At 48.7% G+C, this 19,102-nt stretch overlaps 1 protein-coding gene across 10 annotated transcripts in view; it reads left to right on the top strand.

Annotated features, from left to right (window-relative positions):
* The window catches only part of ELAVL2 (ELAV like RNA binding protein 2), a 156,049-nt gene that overhangs the window by 16,909 nt on the left and 120,038 nt on the right, over positions 1–19,102 (top strand). For 2 of the 10 annotated variants that reach the window (XM_082205053.1, XM_082205061.1), the window contains exon 1: positions 16,063–16,234. The exons of 1 other annotated variant lie outside the window; for it this stretch is intronic. In XM_082205053.1, coding sequence (XP_082061179.1) covers positions 16,211–16,234 — 24 coding nt within the window. In that variant the 5' untranslated portion in view covers positions 16,063–16,210. Of the gene's footprint in view, positions 1–10,471; positions 10,591–16,061; positions 16,235–17,172; positions 17,274–19,102 lie in introns of those variants that run through there. 7 more of the 10 variants (XM_082205057.1, XM_082205054.1, XM_082205065.1 and 4 more) reach the window with 7 other exon arrangements.

The following is a 19,102-nucleotide window of genomic DNA, read 5'->3' as shown; positions in this document are numbered from 1 at the left end:
AAGTGATGATCGGATGCAGTCATGTATATATGTAATTGGGAGGAAAGGTTATTTGGACTTTTGGCCGGATAAGCAGGAAAACCATCCCATTGTGCTCTCTCTCTCAGGTCAGGCTGTAAAACCATAACTTTTGTTCCTAAGGTTATACCTATACTTTAAATATGTCCCAGTCCACAGTATAAATCGCTCTTATGCATGTGATCTTATTACCTTAAGATATAATTACACAGTGCTCCAAAATATAAGGAACGTGGAAGCTTTTTTTAAAAAAAAATTAAGGTAGTAACTATCAATAGGCAATAGCCATTATTTTACAGCTCTGTATCATTAGCAGAACAATTACAGCAGAGGAGAGATCTTTTAGCACAATACACACTCTTCTCCTTTAGATAATTGCATGAAAACATAAAACTCATGCTTGTGATAATAAAGTGCTTGTGTGGCTGGTTTTAACTTTTCATATCATAGGTGCATGCCAATCTTTCCAATAGTTATCATTCCTCCTCGCTCCTCCCTAATCCTTCTTGGAAGAGCTTTGCCCAGTTGGTACATATAATTCAGAGTCATAGAGTTTACTTGCTAAAATGCTCAGAATGTTTCAGTATGAGTACGTTTAGGGAAGCTTTTAGTGTTTGATGCAATACTGTATTTTAATATTTTGTTGGAAGCCGCCCAGAGTGGCTGGGGAAGCCCAGCCAGATGGGCCTAGTATAAATAAATTATTATTATTATTATTATTATTATTATTATTATTATTATTGAGTTCTCATACTGATCTGCAGTGTTAATGAACAGCAACAAGCAATGGTAACCATATAATTGACAATGGTTGTGCAGCACTTCTTTTTTAATATAAAAAACTGTATTAACTGTATTCGCAACTGTATTAACGGTGTTAAGAAAAAGGAAACAAACTTGCAAGACGTTTTCATTTTTCGTCTTGCGAAGCAAGCCCATAGGGAAATTCGTCTTGCGAAGCAGCTCAAAAAACGGAAAACCCTTTCGTCTAGAGAGTTTCCCGTCTTGCGAGGCATTCGTCTTGCGGGGCACCACTGTAGCTCTCCAAGGTACCAGGCTGAAATCTTTTCCACTCCTACCCGAAGCAGACATAGGCAAACTTGGCCCTCCAGATGTTTTAGGACTACAACCCCCATCATTCCTGATGACTGGTCCTGTTAGCTAGGGATGGTGGGAGTTGTAGTCCCAAAACATCTGGAGGGCCAGGTTTGCCTATGCCTGTGCTAAAGATCGAGCCTGGAAACTTTTGCATGCTGAGCAGGCAACTACCTTGCTACAGCGAAAACTGAGCTACAGCTGCTCTGGAGGCCACAGCCAATTGTAACAAATGAGCATTCCACCCTTGGCATACAAGTCAGTTTGCGCCAAAGAGCATGCATCAAACAGCATAAAAAGCAAGCAAATTAGACTTACATATCATGCTGTTTGAAGTTACTGTCGCTCTGTAAATAAATACTGGTATCTACTCATTTGTGGACAGGCGATTATCTTTTCCTTTATTTCCTCTGCAAATAGTTCTGGGAGCTTATTGATGCTGCGGAAAGTGAGATAGATACCTCAGCTACAGCCACCTGTTCCCTGTCTTGGGTGCACATTATTTGACACAGGCTAATGGCAAACATGGGACACGGGTGGCACTGGGGTTAAACCACAGAGCCTAGAACTTGACGATCAGAAGGTCGGCGGTTTGAATCCCCGTGACAGGGTGAGCTCCTGTTGCTCGGTCCCTGCTCTTGCCAACCTAGCAGTTCGAAAGCATGTCAAAGTGCAAGTAGATAAATAGGTACCACTCTGGCAGGAAGGTAAACGGCGTTTCTGTGCGCTGCTCTGGTTCGCCAGAAGCGGCTTAGTCATGCTGGCCACATGACCCAGAAGCTGTACGCCGGCTCCCTCGGCCAATAAAGCGAGATGAGCGCCGCAACCCCAGAGTCAGTCACGACTGGACCTAATGGTCAGGGGTCCCCTTTACTAATGGCAAACATGGAGCATGTCCCGTCCCCCACCTCTGCTGGTGGAATATTAGAAAAACAAAATGGTAACTGTGAATGTTCTTATTGATTCTGATCCAGACTTGACAGAAGTCACCTATTGTTTGCTATGCCCTTAAGCTGAGTAGTGCTAGCCAAAGTGGGCCCAAAAATGCAGGACTATGCCATTTGGTGCAAATGACAACGTTGCACAAATTACATGGCTGCTTGCTTAGACACCTGGGTCAATGGCTCCCCAGCATTTGCTATGAAACCCACTGCTGGGATTTCATCTTCTGGTATCAACTCTGCCTGCACCCAGTAAACCACAGGCACCAAAGCAGGAGCCAAATGCTTTGTGACGCATGGTGCACACTTTCTTTCAGCTCATCAGTATATCCCAGCATCTGCAAAAGTATGCCTAGCTGAAACCACAAAGAGGACCTTTTCACTGGCCGTACGCAGCCTCTGGAACTCTATCCGACAGGAGGCTGGTCTGGCCCCCATTTAAATGGATTTCCACTGGATGACTGGATGGGAACATCCTTCCAGTACAGTGGTACCTCGGGTTAAGTACTTAATTCGTTCCGGAGGTCCGTTCTTTTTTTATATATAAATTTTTTATTAGTTTTTCACAATTTTTATAACACAAACATAACACAATAAAAACAAACAAACACATAAACAAACATGTATAATTTCAAATCCTTATTTCTTAAACCTTACTTCACCGACTTCCCCATACCTCCCCTTTCTGCATCCCAATTTCTAAATTCGTTTCAGCAAATCCTCTCCCTTAATTTTATCCAATTTTCCCTTATTCTTTCCCTTTACTTAATCTTTTGCAGCTGTAATCCCCTTTTTTTCAAAAACTTCAACATTTTAACATTCATTAATTTTACAATGTTTCTTAAGATATATTTTAAATTTCTTCCAATCTTCATCCGCCGTCTCTTTCCCCTGGTCACGGATTCTGCCGGTCATTTCAGCCAGTCCCATATAGTCAATCACCTTCATCTGCCATTCTTCCAGAGTGGGTAGATCTTGTGTCTTCCAATACTGGAGGTCCGTTCTTAACCTGAAACTGTTCTTAACCTGAAGCACCACTTTAGCTAATGGGACCTCCTGCTGCTGCTGTGCCACCGGAGCATGATTTCTGTTCTGAAGCAAAGTTCTTAACCTTAGGTACTATTTCTGGGTTAGCAGTGTCTGTAACCTGAAGCGTATGTAACCTGAAGCGTATGTAACCCAGGTACCACTGTATAGGAGGACTTTGGAGCCACAAATGGTTTTAAAGCAGCTGAGCTGAATGGTTTTACTGGCTGAAGATACCTGGTTGTTTGAAAATCTGCTTTGTACTTTGTGTAGGCGTGTTCTGCTGTTTGGTATTTTTTAGGCATTCTGTCTTATTGCATGCTTTGACTTATTGCTATTTGTTGCCTCGTGTATTTTTAGAGAAGGGGTGGCTAACGTTTGACTCTCCAAACATTCCTGAACCACAGTTCCCATCATCCCTGACTTCTGCCCATGCTTGTAGGGCCAATGGTAGTAGGAAGCCAGTGTACAAACACACTGACCAGATGTTTTATATACATAAATATATAACTAGACCAATGTTTCCCAAACTTGGGTCTGCAGCTGTTTTTGAACTACAACTCCCATCATCCCTACCCAGCAAGACCAGTGATCAGGGATGATGGGAATTGTAGTCCAAAAACAGCCGGAGACCCAAGTTTGGGAAACACAGGTTTAGAGTGACCAGATTAGTGAACAAGTCATAAAAGGCTGGTTGTGTCCATTTAGAAATTTAAGTGAAGACGTTAAAAGATAAAATAAATCCTATGAAATCCCCAGCTATGCTGGCTGCCTAACCATAAAATATTTTCTGTTCTAAATTTTGAAAAGGTATGCTCCATTACAGTGTATCTCAGCAATCTTAACAATAAGCCTGTAAGGCCTTGCAATGTTACTTTTCTTCCTCCATTGCAAGGTGCATTGTCTGAGAAAAAGGAACTTGCTGGTGGCTGTCCCATGTATTAGGGAAGGGGCTGAGATTTGCAGCGGCAACTTTCACCCGCTAGACCACTCTCTCCAACCTTTCCATCTTCAACTAAATAAACAAAGTCTCATTTCAACAGGAGCCCGTTTCCCTGCTAAAGCAGGGAAGAGCCGAGTCCTTGACACCATTAGCCTTTCCAACAGGATTTGTTGCTTACACAAACATATGGCTCATTTTTCTTACACCAATTCAGTAATTATTCCAAAGCTCATTAGTCAGGCTCTCCCCCCCACACACACACCTTCAGAGAGGAGTTGGCAAATTTATGATCCCTGGGAGATGAAGTGTCTGTGTCTCTGTGCGGTACGGGGAGAGAAGCCATCTTCAACACAGCACTACACCTGAACTTATTGAGGCCTTTTATTTAGATAAACTGCATTAGCACGCGTGCACACCCAACATGCAGTCCCCATTTGTCTTTCAAAGGAACGACGCTGTGCGTGGACTCACAGTGCGGTTGTGAAGATGAATTTTGTTGCGACGAGGGACTCCTGTCTCCAGCAGAACACGAGATCCCGCTATTCCATGCCTAATCCAGGGGCCATTTAAGGACATGGAATATTGGCTTCTTGACTCACTCTCTCTCTCTCTCCCGAATCAAGGCTCGCGGGAGCCGCTTCTCTCCTTGCAAGTGGAAAGGCATTGCACAATATACGTGCCCTTTAAGTGTCCAGCCAGCAACGTGCTCTCTAACCCCACCTACCCACCCCACATCTCAACTTCTTAATTTCATAGAACTGTAGAATCGGGGGTCATCTAGCCCAACCCGCTGGAATACAGCGCAGCAGGTGCGTGTAAGCATATATTTGGGGGTGGGGAGGGCTTTAATTCTTTATTTGCCAGAGCAGAACGCAGCTGGGTCTGTGCTTGCTGCTTGCTCCCTTACAGCACCGGGCTGGCCTTGTGGAGGCGAAAGTTTGGCGCATTGCAAACTCGCCTCCCTTCATCCTTCTTCTCCCCCCCCCCCTTCCATCCCTGCTCAGCCCGCCGCCCCATTCAAGTGATTATCTGTCGAAGACCTCTAGAGCCATCTCCATCTCTGCAGCGCGCTGATAAGACAGCTGTTTCTCTCGCCGCCGTGTCTCTCCGGGCCCCGGTCTGTCTTTCGGTACAAACTGTGGCTTTGTTACCCTGGCCTGCTGCTGTCACTTTCTCTGTTGTGCGGGGCGTTTGATCCGAGCACAAAAGGGGGAGGGTGGCTGGGTGGCTGGGTCGAGGTGCGGGGGGTTGCAGAGTGACAGAGACTAAGGGAGGGAGAGGGAGAAGGGGAGAGAAAAGAGATGGGAATGATCGCCTGGCTGATAGGCATGGCTTTGCGGCGTGTATCCGCGCCCAAGTTGCAGAGAAGCGGGGGGGGTGTAGGGGGAGAGGGACCCCCCCTGCCCACAAGCAGCAAGCCAGAAACTCCCCCGTCTCCCTCCCCCACACCCTTAAAAAAAAACCTAGCAAATGGGGAGGGATAACAACGAGAAAGCAAGCAGATGGCTTCCTCCAATCTGAATCCAAATAACGATCATTTATCTTCCCTTTCAAGAAGTTAAGAGATTGCTCGTGCCCTTGCCCGGAAAGAATAATTTTTTAAAAGCAACCCCTTCTTCGCAACTGCCTTTGTACATACCAAACATTCACGGGGGTTGTATGTGGGGGGAGAAAAAAGCTCATTTGTATTCAGGCTGCATCATCATCATCATCATTTTAATTTTTTATTTTTTTTAAAGAAGAAGAAGCGTTGCTTAGTCAGGCTCGCAACTCCTAAACTTGCTGCCAACATGTGCAGCGCGAGTCTAGGCGTGAGATATATATACTGTATATATATTTCACACACACGTGTATGATTTGGAAGAAATCTTCATTGGGTTCAGTTGGACTCAATTCTCGGCAAGAGGCTTAAGGCTGCAAGCTTTCGTGTCAGCGGGACTTCCTTCCAAGTAGCAACATCCTGTCAGTGTCTACTCGGAAGTCAGCACTGGTTTATCCCCAAGGAAGTGCGGAGCCCAAGTGGCGCTCCGAAAGACACTCCGAAACAGGCGTCCACTGAAAGGAACTGAAACGGAGCGTCGGAACAAGTGAGTCAGTTGAAGCTTGAGGCCCGTTCGGTGGCTATTTTGCAACAAGGAAAGAAGCAAGACTTTCTCTCTCCAGTTAAGAGACAGAGAGAGAGAGAAGTTGCAGGAGGCAGTGTGTTGAATTAAGCAACGCCTAGACCATTTCGTGCGCTGGAGCCCTCTCGTTTATTATATACTTCCTTTGCGTTTAGGGAGCACGCCCAGTAAACATGACCTTATGAGAGCCCTTTCAAAAGGAAGCTCTTTTAAAGACCGATCTCTCAACTCGCACAATTTCACACATGGGCAGTACTATCGCCTTGAGATAACATGCTTTCCAAACGGAATAGACAGTTACATCTCAGATATTATTTTTTCTGCTGAAGTCCCCTTCCCGTCCCCGCTCCCTGTTTGAGCGTGGGCAAGCGAGCCTCTCTTTCTAAGCGACGCTCTTTACGGCTCTTGTGAAACAGTGGTTTTCTAAAAGAGAGTTTGTGTGTGTGTGAACTTGGCTCTTGGCTGCTGTGTGACTTCCTCGTTCGCCGACCGTGGGAGACGGCTGAGAAAGCAAGGCGAAAGAAGTGAGCTGCTTTGGCTAAGGCGCGTTGAGCACCTCTGTCCATGGTCCTGAAACTCCCCAACTTTAGCTTTAGAGTGGAAACTGGAGATTAAGAGATTGCCTAGATTTGGGGATGGTTCCTTTGCTTTCCCCACCCCGTCCAGCCTCCCAAAAAGTGTTATTCTCCCACATGAAATGTACCTTCCCGGGCAGGCGCGTTAAAAACAACTTGTTTATTTGTTGTTGTTGTTGTTTTCTTGAAATTGCTAAGATCCTAAATTATTGAGTTTGGTTTGCGTGTGACTGGGTGGTAGCAGGACCCACTCAACTCTAAAAATTACGTTGCCCGCGTCCGAAAAGTGATGGTGCTGTTATTTCTGAAGAGCACAGTTGTGTGTGTTACTTTTTCTTTTGTCGCTGTGTTCTTACGTAGAAAAAGCAGCTGTGTAACCAGAATGAGAGTCTCTTTATTTCTTTGTGTTATGTGTCAAACGTTGATGTCAGAAATGTGGTTTCTTCTACAAAGTTTTAAAAAATCAAAAAAATAAAACAAAAAAAGATGAGGATCATCTTTTGCCTAAACACGAATGGGACAGGAGAGGGACCCGGCGATAAGCCTTCAGGTCAGTCTGATGGTTGAGAACTTCTACTTAATTTCACTTGCTACCTTGCTAAGTGTTTTTAAACTTACGGGTGCATTTAAAAGAAAAGAAAAGAGTTCAAACTAGCGGTTAACATGGCATTTGCACTGTGTACAAGGTTAGCAGGTGGCATCTTCTTTTAGACTCTCCATGTAGTCCTTCGGTAAAGTTGACGAAACCCCATTTCTTAAGTTAAAACAGGAATAGAGAGAGAGAGAAAAGATACACACCTTCGAGGGATTTCTCTAGAGCAGCTGCTTTTGAAAACTTAGCAAGAGTATTGTTTTTAATCGATTCCACTGAAGACAGAATGCCACTTTGCTGCACGTTTTAATCAGCTCTGGCATTTCGCAAGGTTACTCTCCTTCCTATCTTCTCCAAGGCTGCCAACTCTCCCCTTAAAACATCTCCCCCCGAAGTTAGTCACTTAGGCAACTCCAAAGAGAGTTTTGTCTTACTTCTTTCAGCCTATCAATAGTCCAGGTTGCCGCTGCTCTCCATTCTTCCTCCTCCTCCACCCAAACTCGTCCTTCAAACGCCGATTTGACATATAATAATCTGGCTTCATCAAGAGATGCTCCTGAATGAGGGGCGTGTCTATAACACATGGCTAGAGTGTTAAAGGGAACAAAAAACAGCCTGGCTTTCTTGTTCTAATGATGGCATCACTAGTGAAACAAAGGTGGTCATAATTAGGCAGAGCCCACATCTGAAATTTCAAAAGCAACAAACAAAAAGTCCTGGTGTTTTACGGGACACCAACGTTGGAAATGTAACCCCACGTTCATCGTTGAGTTGGGTATCCTTTTAAAACTTAACTAAGGCATCAGTCATAAAGACAGCACTGTTCTGTTTCTCCCTCCCCCACCTCTTCTGTTTTAGGGTTTCAGGATCCATCCCATCCCACATTCCCCGAAGAGGCAGACAGCGTTTAAGCAGCTAGCGTTATCCCAATGCTTCACAGTACCAACTTCAGCCCAAGGGGAAAGGTTCGTTTGAGGATGAAGCGCCCATTTCAGTTCACCTGAAGGCGGCTAGGCGGTGTAGAAATGAACACGCACACATACACACACACCCTCCATCTGACGTCGATTGAATCCTGCTATTGTAGGGACCAAACAGTCGGATAACCGACGGCTCTGGCATCCGTCCCTTTCATCCCTTGTAAACACTTAAGGACACGCTCCCGGGGGTCCCAAATTAACATTAATCTCACGGTCCCTACCTACTTTCTGGCACTCCTCTCCACATGCAAAATGTTCGGTTGTACTTCGGGTGGGGGGGGGAGGGAGGGGCATATAATACCGCCTCCCCCGGGGGCATAGAGTGCTTAGATGTTACACGTCGCGGTTCGCCCCTTCCTCCTTCCCTCTCCCACCAAATATAGTCTAGAAGGCATTTCCGATTGGAGAGAGAGCGAGAGAGAGATTGAAGTACAAGAGAAGGACACGGAAGGGCAAAGGCACGGAAAGCTGCTGCGGTGTACCCACCGGGGGAGGCAGAAGGAAAAAAACCATTCTCAAACAGAATTAAGTCAGAACAATCGGCAAGGAGGGCGAGTGGAGGTGTGGGGGGGGAGTCTTTGCTTTCCCCCACCCCCGCCACCACCATCATCAGCACCTCTCCCTCCGCCCTAGCATCTTGGAAGGGATGGCGAGCAACTTTCCTGGACAGGAGGGAAGTTGAGGGCGGGAGGTGGGAGGCAGGACCCTGAGAAACGCTTCTTAGGCAGCCTGGGAGGGGGGCAGATTCATCTTAACAGGCTTCTTCCTCCTCAAAGGGAAGACCGGTAGACGCCCTGTGAAATTAAAACGCATGGCAGATGCATAAGACTCTGCAGTTGGGATGGAGCTGCTCCCCCCCCCCCTTTTTAAAGAAAGAATTTTGTGTTCTCCCGGTGAACACAAGTCCCTACAAGTCTTCAAGGTGTGCTTCCTTGCTTCCTTCTCTTCAGCTGGCTGACCTACATAGTGGCAGACCGTGTGTACTGGAGGGGGTGGGGAACGTATAATTGTGTATCTCTGTGTTTGTGTGTGTAAGAGAGGGGTGCCTACTCTTTGGTAAAGAGAACTCGTGACAAACCCCCCAAAAGAGGGTTAGACCAGACCTCCTTCCTCCTTCTAAAGAATCGTGGCAGCAGCATCCGACCTAAACCCAGCCGATCGAGCAGTGCTCCAACCTGCTGTTGCAAAAAAAAATAATAATGTGGCAAGCATTGCCAACGTCTTGCATTTCGTCTGGCGTGTGGAAGTTCCTCTCCCAAGGAGACAGAAAGACAGACAGAAAGGGAGGGCGGGTGCTGTGCAAGAGAAGGACAAGGGGAGGAGAGGCAACTTCGCTCAATCCTGCGCTGCTCGCTTCCTGCGCTGCCTCTCCCCTATCTCTCTCTCTCTCTCTGCCTTGCCTGCCCTGCTCGGCGCAACGCACCCTTGAAACGGGACTCCATTGAGCCCTCCGGAGTGACACGGCCCTGCGGCCAATCCGGAGCAGCCTCTCCGCCGGGGCGGTGCCTGCCGGAGCCTGCCGGACCAATCGGGGGCTCCGCAAGGCCTGCGAGCAAGCTCAGCTGTCCCTGGCTCCGGCGTATACTTCCGCGCGTGGCACTCGGGATAGGTGGGAGAGCCTGGCGCGGCTGCAGAGACACATAGGCGCGCACCCTCGTGCGGAAGCAGAGGAGTGCCGGGTGATACGGTTCCTATAAATCTGTGCTCCACTTCGCCTCCCATTTAAGGCGTCCTCCCCCCTCGTGCCTGTTCTCACTTAAAGAGATGCAGCAGCCCACTTCGATTGGGAGCTGCTAGAGCGAAGGAGGCAGAGAGAGGGAGGCAGCCTTTTAGGAAACCCTCCTTTCATCCCTTCTTTCCTTTGTTCCTACCTTTTATTTCTCCCCCCCTCCCCCCCTTTTTCTGTTTAGTTGTGTTGTAACAGGGGAACCTTCGCTCTTGCCACGCTCCTTATTTTTTAAGTTCTTCCCCCTTTCTTTATTTTTTCATCCCCCCCTTCCCAAATTTCTTCCCGCGCTGTGGGAGCGGAGAAAGAAAGCAGCTTTTAATAATAATAACAATAACAACAGCAACAACAGCAACAATATATATATATATTTCAATCTTCTTTTACGTTTCTCCGCCCCCCTCCCTCCATTTTTTATTTTCTTCTGTTTACAACTGTCCGCAATTTAGGTTTTGGGTGTTGTCGTGAGACCTTCCCCCTTTTGCTTCTTACTCATCTTTATTGGGACACCGCTACCTTTCCCCCCTTTTTTTCTTTTTTCTTTTTCTTTTTCAAAACTGAAGCGAGAAAGGTAAGTTGCGCTTTTTTGTTACTATATTATTATTATTATTATTATTATTATTATTATTATTATTACTCTTGCTGTTTCGTGTCTCTGCTAACCCTTAGGGTGGTTACCTCGCCCACAGAGGGAGGAGGACCAAAAGTGGTAGACAATTAAGTTTACCGCACACACACTTCTGTGCTCGGTTTTCAGCGCTTGGTGCCCCCTGCTAATAGGGTTAGAGACCCGCTGCACCGTTGTAGAAATATCTGCATGAGACAGAGCAGTTGGTAGAGGATGATATACGTTATATATGTCTATTACTTGCGTTTAGGCAGCTAGGTCTCACAGGGAGCAAAACGCTGGAGGAAAATACAGTAGCTTAGCTGGAGGTGTAAAGTTCACAGTCTTTTTAAACAAAAAACAAAACAAACCACCTCTGATGGTGAAACGCGTCTCTCGCGTTGGACCAGCGGAAAGTACCCAACACACAGGGCATGAGGATGAATGAGTGGAATGAGCATCGCTTTGAGGAGCTTAAGCCCGGCGTTTGCAGATCAGACGGGATAAGCTCGTCGCTGTAATTGCATTAGCCAAATAGCATTGGGTGGCTTGGAAAGAAAGAGAAGGTGGAAACGGCGGCGGCGGCGGGGAGGTGGGTGGGTAGGAGAGACAGAGGCGCGCACACACAGCAGACAAGAGACGAGATGGGAGAAGCAGTAGCTTGATATTGGCGAAAATTTGCAGATCCTGGTGTGTGTTAGCTGTCAGAGCTGCTGTCTGGAGATGTGCCAGGATATATATATATATATATATATATATATATATATATATATATATATATATATCTTTGTGTGTGTGTGTTAAAATGGGGAGGTGGCAGCAGGGTGGGAGAACCAGACTTTTAAAGAACCTTCCAATGACGATTATAGCGCTCTGCAGGGAGAGTTCCGCTTTTATATCCGGGAGACACGATTTTCTTTGTTCTGAGGAAGCTGAGAAGGGTGGTGAGTTGGGGGGGGGGCGAGGGAGAGAGAGAGAAAGATGCTTCAGCTCTTGATGCAGCCGAAAGACGTCCTCGCCGGCAGCCCGGCTCGCGCACCTTGCTTGGGCGGAGAGCGAAGCGTGTCCTCGCGTCGCTGTCCTTGGTCCTGAAACTGCGGCTGCGAGGGCGGCCGGCTCGAGAGCCCAGGAACCAGAAATCGGTCCCCTGGAGGCGAGGAAGCGTAGAGTCAGCCGGGCGACGAGACAGTCCTCCCACAGTCCCCTCCTATTGTGAAACTGATATCATGCTGGAGAGGAGGCGAGGCGTTCGTAGTCCCCAGCCCGCTCTCGTTTCGCCTGGTGTCAGCATTTGGGGGAGAAAGCGTCTGCTCCTATGGTTTAATGAAGGACACACACACACACACCACTCCCTCCGCGTCCTTGAATATTGCATGGAAGAAGTTGGTGGCAAAAGGTGGGGGACATGGGGCGATGAGATTATGGCAGTCTCTCTTTCTCTCTCTGGTGTGTCGTTTTTTGGTTATGTGTGAGTGGCCGCAGGCTCGCCCCGGGGCCTTGGATTTCGGCAAGGAGCGGCTCCGGCTTGCCGTTGTAGCTTAATTTATGCCCAGCACGTTGCTGTGTGTGTGTGTGTGTGTGTGTGTGTGTGTGTGTATGTATGTATCCACCTATTTCGCTTCCGGGAAGCATTTAACGGTAGAGCTCTATCACTCTGAGCAAATCGGCAGCCTGGGCGCCCTGTTTCCCCTTCGGTTTGTTCCAGGTGGGCAGCAAAGGAAATTGGGATCGAAGCGCCGAGATTTAATTAACAATTGAAGGGTGGTGGTGGGGGTTTTTGGTGCTTGTGTTTTTTAACCAGCTGCCTTCAGGGTGGGTGGGTTTTGGTGGTGTTGTGGGGGTTTTTTTTGCGGGGGCGACTACGTAGAGCTAGAGAGAGAAACCCAGGAAGTGTCAGTGTGTTATATTTCTGAAGCACACCCCTTGCATGCCTTGGAGCCTGCTTATCAGATATTGCTCAGAATATCAGACGACGTTTTATTCGCCCTGCACAGCCTCGGGATGCGCTCAGGCGCGCGCAAGGCTGCAGTGTTCAAAGCTCTGGCCGCGGCGGTGGGGGAGACATTAGTGGGACTCATCTGGAGCAAGTGGCTGAGGGGTTTGGCAGCGTCAGATTTCCCAAGAGGGTCTCTCCGCCCTTCTTACTTTAAACGAGGCTCATTGTAATAAGGAACCTTCTTCTGGAGGGGTTTGGAACGTGCTTCGTGTTGGTGGTGCCCCTCCCCCCAAAAAACCGCTTGGTCTTTCGTCTTCCTGCGCCAGCTCTGCTAGCTTTTAAATTTCTCCTTCTCAGGCCACGCTGCAAAGTGACATTGCCAGGCACTCAACGCTGGGAAGTTGAGCTGCTCTCTTTGTGGAAGGCACGCTTTTTGAGAGAGAGAGAGAGAGAGAGAGAGAGAGAGAGAGGTATAGAATCCAAGCTCAGCGTGACCGTTGGCACTTACAACCGAGCGTAGTTAATATTTGGAGTACTGGGGCTACAACCACCCCAATACAGCTGGTTGGGAGACGGGTGGTCACCATCAGTAGTTGCAGTAAAAACGTGGAAAGCTTATATATGCTACGGAAGAAGGCCAAGTGCTATAGGGCAAATGTTTTGCACGCTCGAAAGTTCCCCGTTCAAGCCCTTCATCAGGAGGTCGGGCGTGTCTGAAACTCTGGAAAGCCGCTACCTGTCAATCTGAGCAACACTGGCCAAGATGGGATCCATGGCAGACTGCCTGGGCGAGGCGGCTTCCTAAGGAGCTACTTGCTTCTTTTTCTGTGGTGGGTGGGAGCAGATGGCCTCTGGGTAGACCCCCCTCCCTCCCCAAGAAGCCAGGCGGACCTTATCTGCCCTCCTCTCTCCACCACCCAACAGAAGAAGCTCTGCTTTGGGGAGTAAGATGGCCAAGGTGACTCCGAAGCAGCTCCTTCCCCGAGTCCGCCTGCCTAGTAAAACCGGGCTGTAGGCCTGCGCTGAGCGCGCCTCGGGGGCTTCAAGGGCGCGCCGCTTTAAGGGAGCTTCCATCCCGGCTCTGCGCCGGCTAAACCTACCCTGCGCAAGGCTGCAGGTGAAGGAGATCAGCTTCCTGGCAGAGGAAGGACGGGCTCCGCTAGGGGGGCAGGTGCGAGCAATGCCACCTAATTGTCTGGTGAAGGTCAAGCTATGTATGGCGGAAGCCGGTAGCAAATAACGCTGTTGCAGTCGGTGGGATTTAGAGCTGCCTCGAGGTCAGGACACGGTCGTTCCGCGTTTACGAGAGCTGCTGCCGATTTATTGAATCGCTACAAAGCTGCCCTTCTGAATTTGTCTCCCGTGATTTCCTGCGCCGACGGCGCGCTCTAGGTGCGGTCCAGCTGGCGCGGAGCGCGCGCGATCCTGAAGCCACTTAACCCGGCCCTTCTTGCATTTCAACCGAGCTTTAGGCCCGTTGACCCCCAAAGGAGCCAGCCCAAGCAGCTGCCTTCGCCTAAGCGAGACTGCCATCCTTTTCCGTGGAGGGCCAGGCCCCACTGAACTCGGTGGGGCTTGCTTCCCGTGAAGTGGGCTGCTGCACCCGGTCCTTAGAGAGAGAGGGGGGGGGGGGGCGTCGAGGCTGCAGTTCGGCTCCTGCTTTCTGGACCTGAGGGGCGCTGCTGTTCCGTATTCGGAGGGTTGGACAAGGACGGAGGTCTCCACAATGCCCCTCCAATGCCCTTGAAGACAGTCAAACGCCTTTTCCAACTCCTTAGAAGTCGCTGGTGAGAAAGACTGCGCACAGGGCCATGACCACACCTATCTAGAAAGCACTTAAGGCAGCTGAAAGCTAAACATGTTTTTAAGGCAGGATGCCTGCAACCCGCCCCCCTCTTTTGTTCAGACCGGCGAATCTTGGCATGACGGCTTAAGTGCTTTATGGACGAGAGCCACCAACGATTTCCCTTCACGTAGCTCCATAGTCTCCCATTAATCTTTCACGAGATGTTCTGCAGAGTTAAGAGGCTTGGTGGATTACAGCCAAAAAGGCGCTCGTTCGACACAGTTTACTCCGGAGTCATTGACTTGAGCTGTAGGACGACGGCTTCGAAAGCAGGGCTAGCTGCTTACTGGCTTCCCGTGCTTAAGCTGAAGGAAGTCTCGTCGAGTTCAGGGGCGCTTTACTCCCAAGGAAGTGTGCGCACTAAATTGTACCAAACGTTCGGTTATACAGCCGCGCAGCCCGATTCTGTGCACTTGGAAGTCGGTGCTAATGAGTTTAGTGGGACTTGTGCCCACCACGCCTGCATGCCTAGGATTGAGCCGCATTAGGGGTTGGCTTCCTAATAATTGCGCATATTGTTGCATGGCTGTAACCCTCCGCACCTACAACTGCGAGTAAGCGCCATGTAACTCGGAAATATTTTCCTCCAAGTATGTATGGCTGTGAGCTTAGCATAGGAACCAACTCCTAGGGGCCGAGGTCCCCCCAATAAATTATTTCAGGGGGCTGGTCCCTAATAGTAGTAGTACAGTAGTAGTAATTATTATTATTAATACCCCGCCCATCTGGCTGGGTTTCCCCAGCCACTCTGGGTGGCTACCAGCAAAATATAAACACGTAATAAAACGTCAAACATTAAAACCTTCCCCATACAGGGCGGCCTTTAGAGGTCTTCTAAAAGTTGTGATGGACATTGCCATTCAAATGGTGTCCTTGTCATGTGATTGATTCTGTGGGGCGGAGCTTACCTTGTCCCCCCAATATTTCATTCAAGTTGGCACCCCCGGAGCTTCGGATAGCCTTCTAACAGCCCGGTCCTATTCCAGCTTCTCCCAGAAGTAAAGCCATTGATTTTATTTACTACACTGTTGCCATGTGCAATTAATTCCTATGGAAAACAAAGGGAATTGTTTCCAAGCAAGCCCACGACCATATTCACCATCTGACACCATTAATTTCAGCAGGATTTATTTTCTAGCAAGCGTGCATAGAATTGGGCAGTTTCCCCCCAACCTGGCGCATCTCCCCCACTAACTTTGGGACTTACAACTCCCATCATCCCTGAACATTGATCATCCTAGCTGGAGCTGATGGGAGTTGGCGTCTTAACATCCGGAGCGCAGCAAGTTGCAGGGGGGAGAAACTGAGGCATTGGGGGCATCAGGCTGGAAGCTGGCTGCGTCCCACCCATTGGACGAGCCTGTGATATCAATGGTCGTCTTGGGCATCAGCAGAAATAAACTCGGCGCCAAGGCTTCCAGCCAAGGCATCATATTAGGCTCTCGAAATGGAGCTGCTGTTGCACTAGGTCCAGAGCTAAGGGTCTCCTAATGCCTACATTAAGGGGGGGGGGACTCCAACCCGCCCCCCACAACCTGTCTTTCAAGCTTAAATATGGAGCTTAACTTGGGGTTGGATTGAGCCCGCCTTCCCCACTGTGGCGCAGGCGCACTTCGAAAGCACCCCCTGCTGTCACTCAAAAACTGCTCCAGGGGGCCGTTCATTTATTTTATTTTTCCCGCCGGCGCCCGACTGGGGTTCTGTGCTAGGACGTTGCTCGCTTGCACCGAGAGTATTCTTGCACTAAAAACGCCGGAGGCCAGATTTTATTTTATTTCTGCAAGGGTGCACGACCGGCTGTGATGACCGCTAGCAGACACTGCAAAGTTAGTATATTGCAATAAGTCTTGGGTTGCTTTTTAAGAGGCAGGGTTTTTTTTTTATATCGACATGCAAGCTATTTATCTGTATTGAAAGCGAAACAGGATTTTAGGCCAATCCTGTGCGCACTTGCAAAAACACCTCGCTTCTTTCAGTAGGCCTTCCAAAGCAGTATGCTTTAGGTACGCGGTTTTAGTTTGCAATCCTCGACGTCTACCGGAGAGTAAGGCTGATGTGACTTCTGCATAACCATGCATATAGGTTTATGTCGTACTTAATTTGGAAAACGTGGCTGGAATTGCAGTGGCGTCCGACCGTTTGCAGACGCGAAATCTTAAACCAAGTCCGCAAGGTTCCGTGCAGTGCGTAACTCCATCCGGATCTGGTCAGATGCAGGCGTTAATGGACAGCGTTTCTTCGTAACGAAAAGCCCCACCGACCTCGCGTTAACTTGCACATACGGTCCCATTATAACTGTGCAGTTTCTGGAGAGCAGGCCGTGTTGAGCTCGGCGGGGCCTCCCGGAGACAGCTTGCAACGGCTGCCTGGCTAGGAGAACTTAAATAGGGAGGTCAGAAAGTCGTTGCAAAGGAGACCTTGCTCGGGCAATGCTTTTTCTTCTTCCTCTCTCGTAGTAGCCGCGGGGCTGCCGTCGGGTTTGCAAAACGGGGGCGATTTTCAACGTTGGTGCGAAAGTAACAGGTCTCCGGTTGCAGGGAGTCGCCTGCGCTGCGTTTGCGCCCTTCCTGGGGTTGCACGTGGGGGAAAGGCGGGGCGGAGGAGCGCAGCCCAGGGGCTGGAGTGGCCGCGCGCGGGGTTCCGAGGGCGCGCCTGGCGCCTCTGATTAGCGCCCTCCCTCCCCTCCTTAGCAGCGCGCGCGCGCGCGCGCGCAGGTGTGAGGTGAAGCGGCCGCAGCTGCAAGCAGTTGGCTGCGGTAGGGTAAAGGCAGGTGCGCGCGCGCCGCCCCGCGTCCTCCGCAGGGTTTCTTCGGAAGGGCGCCAGAAACGTCGGAAGAAGACCGTCGCCTTTTTTGACCTTGGTCAGGTTAGCTCTTTATCCTCGGGAAGTTAATTTTTCATTTCTTTCCAGCTAGCCAACAAGGCTGTTTGTGTGGAGCTGTGAACGGCTGGTCTTCCCCTTTTGTTTCCTGGGGGGCGTGTTGGTGGGTTGGGGAGGGGTTGAGAAGGGGATGGCGATTTTTAAGTTTCTGTTTCCTTGCTTTTTCTTTCTCTTGGTGAAGGTCGTTCTCTTTGCTAGTGGCTTGGGTAAAGGTGCATTTGAAAATCAGGATTTCGTGTGAACGTGTGGCTTCTGGGAGTGCCAGAGTTGTAAGCTGGTATGCAAACCAGAGGGCATATGTTCATTTGCACATATTCCAGGAAGGGCTGTAAATCTTTGGTAAGAGTGCATGCTTTGCACGTGGAAAATCCCAGGTCTAACCCCTTTGCAACTTCCAAGTAGGACTGGCAGAAGCTCTTGCCAGAAATTCTGCAGAGCTGGTGCCAGTTATTGTAGAGAAATAAAACCAATAGTCTCCACTTTGTGAAAGGCAGCGTTCTCTGTACGTGCAGAATTCCTGATTCTCCCCCCTTTCAGAATGCTGTGTTGGCATTACAGTATGCGGAGACCAAGTATTTCAGATTTCCAGAATTTTTATATATATGCAGGTTTTGGTGTCTTCGGGTGTCTTCCCGTGTAAGAGTCGGGGTGTCTGTGCGACGTTTCGACGAGGTCTCACTCGTCATCTTCAGGCTGGTGCTTTCGGCTTCTTGTTACTGGAACAGAGCAGAATCTGGTGTTTGAGTTCCTATAAATACTGTTGAGGGGTGTGGTGTATAGCCTCCAACGTTCTGGGCAGAGAGGAAGTTCCTAGATTAGTGTGCCTCTTCTTCTTTTGTTCCTTAATTACTTGAGGGATATCTTGAGTGATTTCATGAGTGATATTCTGAATACCACTGGGTGGGTCATTAAGTGTAGATTAGTTGCTAAAGCTTTTGTGTCTTGACCTCTTGAGCTTGTGAAGAGTTTTTCTGAGAAGATGGCTGTGCTGCATTTAGTTGTGCTCTGGCTTGGCTTCGTGTATAGGGGCGAGCTGTGGTTTTGTGCCTTGTGCCAGCCAGATCTGTGTAGGGATTGCAGGGGGGTGCAGATGAATATATATATTCATCAGCACGTTGGGCAAAGCTGGAATGAGAGCTCAAGGAGGTGCACTCTAAACTTCAAAGAGGAGGCTGTAGCCGGTCAGATTGCACTCTTGTGAGAACAGCTCTCTGCGTGCCGCCCCATAGGCCCTTTGCAACAACTTAATGATTATTTTTTTTTGCTATCGGGAATCAAAGCAAAGCAGCTAATAGTCAACATTAGCTATTATTAACTGCTGTTTGACTCAGAACCTTGAGGATGAAGCTGTTTAATGTATTCAGTGCAATTCTTAATGACATTAGGGTTGCAACTTTGAGCTTGGAGATAAGCGTCAGTGGGGCTTCCTTCTGAGGAGATGCTTGAAAAATCCCAAGTCATCCGAGTGCTTGTCGTGCTCGCCGATCACAATATTGAAAGTCAGGAGCAGGTTTAAAATTCTGTGTGCAGATTTTTCCTCCCATCAAAAGACTTGGGTATTCTTTTAAAATAAGAGCTGAACGTTTGGGGGGGGGGAGTTTTCCCCCCTTTTTCTTTCAGGTAGAGGCAAATTCTCCCTGTGCGTGTGGCTGCACACATTTGCTTCTAGAGAGGCAAGTGTACTATTCCTATGTGCCATCTTGCTGAAATTACTCCAGAAATCCACATTGACTTTCAGTCCTTACTGATGTTAGAAGGAATCTCTTGCTAAAGGCTGCAGATGCAGAGCTTTAATTTCCTTTTAGGGAGAAATT

Source organism: Podarcis vaucheri (genome assembly GCF_965113315.1).
Source record: "Podarcis vaucheri genome assembly, chromosome: 17".
NCBI lineage: Eukaryota > Metazoa > Chordata > Lepidosauria > Squamata > Lacertidae > Podarcis > Podarcis vaucheri.
Note: the sequence above shows the minus strand (reverse complement) of the source record. Positions and strands in the feature narration are given on the sequence as shown.